The 7,001-nt window shown below is 40.3% G+C and overlaps 1 protein-coding gene across 1 annotated transcript in view; it reads right to left on the minus strand.

Moving 5' to 3' along the window:
* Positions 1-7,001, minus strand: part of HAUS6 (HAUS augmin-like complex, subunit 6) — a 22,529-nt gene that overhangs the window by 13,253 nt on the left and 2,275 nt on the right. The window contains exons 4-9 of the mRNA XM_009328165.1: positions 6,227-6,359; positions 5,502-5,649; positions 1,944-2,009; positions 1,775-1,826; positions 1,390-1,572; positions 563-747 (exon numbers count right to left, since the gene is read on the minus strand). Of these exons, the coding sequence (XP_009326440.1) occupies positions 563-747; positions 1,390-1,572; positions 1,775-1,826; positions 1,944-2,009; positions 5,502-5,649; positions 6,227-6,359 (767 nt within the window). The remainder of the gene's footprint in view (positions 1-562; positions 748-1,389; positions 1,573-1,774; positions 1,827-1,943; positions 2,010-5,501; positions 5,650-6,226; positions 6,360-7,001) is intronic.

Genomic DNA, 7,001 nt, shown 5'->3' on the forward strand with positions numbered 1-7,001 from the left:
GGCTCGGGGTGGGGGGCTGGGGCACCCTCTCACTCCCTGCGCCTTTGCTTTTTGCGGGTTTTGCCGCCTCAGGAAGGGTCCCCCGGCGCGATCCTCCGCTTCGGAGCCCTTCGCCTCGGTGGCTTCGCTGAAAATGTAGTCTTCATGTTTCTTACACTAGAATTGGAAGAACTATACTAAAATACATATACACAATGAGATACACACTTAAGCTTCCCTAATCCAGTTTCAGATAGTTTTAAAATCCCAGAACTGATTAACATAACAAGGGGGAAAAAAAAAAAAAAAAATCAGGTCAGCTAGCAAATGAGGTCTCCAGGAACAAAGCCTGAAATATTAATGAAGCAAGGGCAAAAAGCTGAAGTTACCTAGAGAAGAATCTCCTCAGTTAGAAGTTATATAGATAATCAAGACAAATGTGAATTTCCCAGAGGCAACAGAAAAAGATTGAACCAACATGTTTTCACTATAAATGATATTATTTTAGAAAAGACTGCAAGGTAGGAAGACATGGTCCTTAGACTAAAGAACAAGGAACCAGAGAAAATTTCCAGACAATTACCTCTTAGCTTCCAAATCCTGTAGTACTTTATTGCGGAGCGTAATCCTATTCTCAATGACCTGAAGTTGTTGTTTTAATTCAGATTGACAACATTCATCTCTCAATGTCCTCAGGGCTTCATTTACTAACTGAATAACCGTTAAGAAATTCAGTTTTTCAGCTTCATATACATTTCCTGTACAAAGCTTGAAGCATAACAAGCAAGAAAAAAAAAAAAGAATTAGTGAACAGGATCAATATCAGAAAGTTATGTCTTCTGCAGTCAGAGCAGGGATACAAAGTTCCACTTCGTATTTTGATTCAGTTCCTGATTGTTTCATTTTTCAAAAAATGCACTCTAGATTTAAGCCTCAGGTTTGTTTTCTAGAATCAGCTGCTTGAAAGCAGCATATAAAGCAATGCAAACTAAGAAAATGTCAACTAACGAGGTATTCTGTTCAACCACTGCCCCAAAAGATGTGGCAGGCCTAAACAGCACCATATACTACACACCGGAAACAAAAGCCCATTAGTTAAAGCAATAGTTAAACTGGTCAACCTAGTTTTAATGTCTAAACAACAACAAAAAAAAAAAAATCAAGCACTAATCAGGAAGTCTTACCAATGCAGTTGTTGAACTTAAAAAGCTAATGGCTGAAACATAACCAATACAAAACAGCAGCATAATCGTAACAAACTTTTACATACAAATTAGACGTATTTTCTCCATCCTTGAGCAATCACCTCTAATCATCTGTGAAGTACTTTTTTTTTTTTAATTTATCTAACTACATGCCTGCGGACTGAAAAAAAAATACAGTTCAGCAAGAAGGACAAAAATTACTTACTTGGTGTATGTCACTTTCAACTCTGTGAGCCAACAGCCGCGGTACACTGAAAACAACATTAGTTCCATCTAAAATGCACTGACCAACACAATCTTCAAGTACATCAAGTACAGAATCCACAACTTCCTTTTCCTTTTTCAGAGATGTAAGCATTTCCATTATAAGTGCCCACATACCACGGACCTTAATAGGCAAGGAGGACAAAAATGCTACATTAAAATGTTTGCCACCTATAATGACAGAGTATCAAAACAGCATGAAGGCAGAATAAGGGGCTAGCATAACCACAGGTAGACAAGTGGAAAGAACAGTATCTCAAGAGTATGTGTTGCAGAAATGTAAGAAGAAATACAGTACGCTGCCACAGCAGAAAAAAAATACTCACCTTTTGAATTCTCCCAGTTTTGTCATTTTTGTTTTGGTCATTTTGTTTCATCCTATATGCACATGCAAAACAAAAGTTCAAGTGGACTACAATGAAATTATACTCCATATTTCATAAAATTGAGAAATCAAATTTCTATGCTAACTTAGTTACAAGGAAAAACACTTACTTGCAAGACTGTATCTGCAGGACTGTATATTCAGACTTTATCTGTTTTATTTCTTTAATTAAAAGCCTAGGAAAAAAGTGAACAGTTACCACAGATTTTTAAAAAATCCAAGTTTCTACTCTGCTGTTCTCAGAATTCCTTACAAGCACTTAACCAATCATGCTCATTCTTTCTAAATCTGCATACTGAGGCAGTTTTGGAACAATGAAAACAAAACAAAACAAAAAAAACCAACCACACTTACCCTTGACTTCCTCACCATGACTCTGTGCAGAAAGACAGCCAGGAAAGCCACTAAGGTATTTGTAAATTAAGCTGTCACTTATTCTATTGCAATGGAACAGCTTTTATTAGAACCAAGAACAATAATGTAGTTACTAGAAATATACTTTAGTAATATAAACCTCCAAATATATTCAGCAACTGTACAGTACCCAAATCCCTCAGTTTCAAAAAACTAGAGAACAGAATACTGGAGTACAAGCAGCTAGACCACTAAAGTCCTTTTGCCAAAGCCAAAGTGCTTTTTTTAAATTTTTAAGCATGTAAAAACACAGTGGCCTGATTTTCAGAAACACTGGGTGCCTGAATCATGCTGAATTCTAAAGGATCTTCAGAGTTCTGATGCCTTCCTGAGAATGAAAAAACTAGAGAGAATTACGTTTTTGAAGGGTACCACTCACAGGGTAAGCAAGAGCACTAACACTTCCCAAGCAGGGTGAGAGGAGATGCAGAATTATAGAAATCAGAGAAGTTTAGGAGACTTTGACCTCTGGAAACGATGTCGTTGAGCCTTCCACTGAAAGCAGAGCCTTCAATCATGTTACTCCTGGTCCCGTCAAGCCAAGTCTTGAATGTTTCCCGCAAGGAAGATTCCACCACTTTTCTGGGCAACCTATTCCAGGGTTTAATTGTTCTCGCATGAAACTTTTTCTTTTTTTTTTTTTTTTTTCATCCAGATGGAGTTTTCTCTTAAGCACCTTGGGCCTGTTGCCTCTTGTCCTGTCACCATACATCCTTGTGAAAAGAGCACCTCCATCTTCTCTACAACTACTTTTTAGATATTGGAAGATTGTGATTAAACCCCCTGAGCTATGTCTTCTTTGGGCTAAACAAACTCAATTTCTACAGCTTTTACTCGTATGTGTCAAGTTCTCCAACCCTCTAATAATTGTGCTCCTCTGCTAGAATCTCTCCTATCTTTCAATCTCTCTCCTCAACTGGGGGAACCAAAACTGAACACAGTATTCCAGGTGTGGCCTTAAAATTGCCAGGTAGAGTGAAATACTTCTCTTGATCTGCTGGCTGTGCTCCTTTTCATACAGCCTAGGAGGCTGTTGGTCTTGGCTACCAGGCCACATTGCTGACTCGTGTTCAGCTTGTTGCCCAAAACTACTCTCACCTCTGGTTCTTCTTAGCAGAGCTGCTCCTCAGCCAATCGCCCACAAGCCTGTGCTGCTGTTGGGGATTATTCCATCCCAGGTGCAGGATTTCACACTGATCTTTGTTAAACCTCACACAATTCTTGTTGGGCAAGTCTCCAAACCCGGCAAGGTCTCTCTGTGTAATGGCTCTTCATTCCAGTATATTTTCCTTTCCTTTCCTACCTTTCCTCAGAGTTTGGCATACCTGCAAGTTTGGTGGGTTTGCATTCAATCCTGTCATCCATATCCCTTATGAAGACAAGGAATAGTGTAAGACCCAGTATCAATCCCGGAGGAACTCCACTCACGATCAGCTACCAGTTAGGTTTTGAGGCACTAGCACCCTTTGGGCTTACCACTTTAGCTAGCCTTCTATCTTTCCAAAGATGACAGAGCAGTTCTGAAATTATGCCAGGTAAGTATCTCTGCACCCTTGGATGCATTCCATCAGGTAGCAAAGGTTTGTGTATGTCCAGATTGTACACATGAACCTCTGCTTTACCCTCTTCTACTATCAGTGGTTTGTTGCTCCTTTCATCATTGCTTCCTGGCACAGAGACTGGGCTGCTGACCTTACCCATGAAGACTGAGACAAAGAAGGCATTAGGTATTTCAGCCTGTGACACTTGTAACTTAACACCATTTCATTCAGAAGCAGACCTAAATCCTCCGTGTACTTCCATCTCCTAATAACATACCTATGAAAGCCTTTTTTCAGGCTCTTGGAGCTTTGGCTGAACTTTGGCCTCCATAACTACATCACTGCACACCTGAGAAATATTTCTGTATTTACGCCTGGGAGTCCCTTTTCCATATTGCATACGCTGCTTCTTTGGTTTCTGAGCTCTGTCACTAGCTCACTGGTTTAACCAGGCTGGTTTCTTGTTATGCCTGCTTCTTTTTCCACTTAAGGGGTTGGACCACACTTGAGCTTCAGCAAGGACCTCTGAAAATATCCCAGCACTCCTGAGCCCTTCTGCTTTCCACACAATACCTCCTAGCAGTTCCTTGGACAAGTGGAAATCTGCTCTTTTAAGTCCAGTATCATTACTCTTCCACTTGTCTTCCTCACGTTCCTTAGGATCTTAAGTTCTACAGTCTTGGCTGCAGTGACCATAAGGCTCCTGTTGGCAGTTACATCTCCAGAAGTTTCTCTTACATGTAAGCAGAGAGTTCAAAAGAGCACCACTCCGACCCAGCACACCCAGCGATTGCATTACAAAGTCATCCTCAATGCACTCCAGTTTCCCAGATTGCTAATGCACCACTGTACTGCTTTCCCAGCAAGTACCAGGGTAGGCTGAAATCCTCTATAAGAATCAAGGCCTGCAGGTCTGAGGTCTGCTTGATTCATCTGAAGAAGGCTCCATATACCTTCCCTGGTAGAGAGGAGGAGGTGTATAGCAGACACCCACCATGAGGTCTCCCTTGATGCTAAACCCTCTGATTTTGATCCAAAGGCATGAAACAGACCAGTCCTCTTTGTACGGAGCTATGCTACAACCACTGAAACTGCTCTTTTACCTGCAGTGCAACTCCCCCTCCTTTTCTGCCATTCACTGAACAGCTTGCAACTGTCCACGACACTGCTCCAGTCATGTAAACCACCCCAGCCAAATTCTGTAAATTCCAATGATATAAAACTCTCTGCCTGCACAGAAAGTTCCAGTTATTCTTGTTTCTCAAACTGGGAATGTTTTCCATACACAAGAAGAAAGAATAGCATAATTTTGGTGAAATAATTAAGGATTATGTAATTAAAACGTGTTCCACAGTGATTAAGCAAAGACCAAATGTTTCAGCCCGAGACAGTCTTAGGATGAGATATGACCCTTCAAATGTTAAATCATAGTGCTATACATGCAGAATTCCGATCATTTTTAATGCCCAAGTAACCATATCTTCCGAAATACAGCATCCCCTAACTGAAGAACTAATTTCTTTAGACTACTATGCTTCACAAAAGACCCTACAACAGAAGAACTGTCAATTAAAGGAGGTAAAGGGGGAAAAAATGGCGAGCTCAACAGAACTCATGATGTAAAGCAGATGCAGCCTCCTCAAATCCTTTTAAAAACACACACACAAGTCAGCTTTTATGAAAAGACTCCGTTTTTTAAAATGCATTACTTACTGTGATTTTTTCTCATATTCTTGAATAATAAAATCTTCCTTTTGTAAAATCTGCATAAGTTTATTGTATGCAACTCTCCATCTTGCATTTGCCATGCACATATCCTTAGGTCTCAACTTTACAGCTTCAGCAAAAGGTATATCAGTGCCTAAATGAAAGGTAATGTTTGGATTACATCATTCACGTTCAGCAAATAGACAACTCCCTCATCTACCTAGTTTAAATTGAAAGAATCACAAATCAAGATGCCCATTTTACATGGACTGAAATAGAGTATGCAGTGTACTGCCTTTTTTGCCAGTTTTTTCTGTTGTATACATTTTCATTCCCTCACTCTCACTCCCTTTTCCTATTCTTTAGGTCACCAGAACAATACAAGATGCCTAGAACAGACAGTTCTGATCCTTCAGAATTCCTCAAGTTGTGAGAAAGAGTATAATACAGTGGTCCAATACTTTTGGACCAAACCATTGCTTGTATGGGTAATGGTGTACAGCATTACACAGATGAACCCTGGAGGAACACCCATAAAGCAACAGAAAGCAAAACAACCTGCGCTGTTCTATCAGCAGTAGCTCTATGCAAGGGCACAGAACCCTGTGAAAGATTTTGAACTGAGCAGTCAGCTCAGAACTACTTAAAGCTCTTGGCATATATTAAAGACTTCACTGATGCACTGTCAAACATGACAAATGAAGCATTTTTATTCTTCCATTACAGCTTACCTATGGAGTTTGTTTTCATGTCCTCAAACACTACGTGTCTTGCAAGCCGATACAATAGGTGAATAAATTTAGGACCAGCAGGAGAAATAAATGAAGAAGGTGTAATTTGTGGAAGACAGCTTTGGTCTTCGTTCTAGAAAAGTTAAATTGGTTTTAAACACAAAACTAATCTAAGAAATAAAGCCTAAACAACAGCCATCAAACATTTAGCTGAGTACCAAAACACTGCAGCTTACTTGCTAGCAAGCCTGATGCAAAGCTAAACTACTTTGCCACCACAGTTGACATCTACTCGTCAGCAGAAGAGACTAAATTTTTTGAATGTTCCTCCCACCATCCCTAGTTCTGTACACAAAGACAGTTTCCACAAAAAGACTGAAATCAGTGTTGGGTAAGCATTAGAAATCTCTGCCCTCCTCACTCCTAACTGGTAATCCCTACCTTTGAAAAAGCATTCAAGTTTTCTTTCATATTTTCTACTTAAGTCATTAATCAGTTGTCCTGGTTTTGGCTGGGATAGAGTTAATTTTCTACATAGTAGCTGGTGCAGTGCTGTGTTTTGGATTTAGGATGAGAATAACGTTGGTAACACACCAATGTTTTAGCTGCTGCTAAGTAGTGCTTAGTGTGCTTAGTCCTTTACACTAGTGAAGGACTTTTCAGCTTCCCGTGCTCTACCGACTGAGAAGGCTGGAGGTGCACAAGAAGCTGGGAGGGGGCACAGCCAGGACAGCTGACCCAAACTGGCCAAAGGGACATTCCATACCATGGGACG

Source organism: Pygoscelis adeliae, unplaced genomic scaffold (genome assembly GCF_000699105.1).
Source record: "Pygoscelis adeliae isolate BGI_AS28 unplaced genomic scaffold, ASM69910v1 Scaffold45, whole genome shotgun sequence".
NCBI classification, from domain to species: Eukaryota; Metazoa; Chordata; class Aves; order Sphenisciformes; family Spheniscidae; genus Pygoscelis; species Pygoscelis adeliae.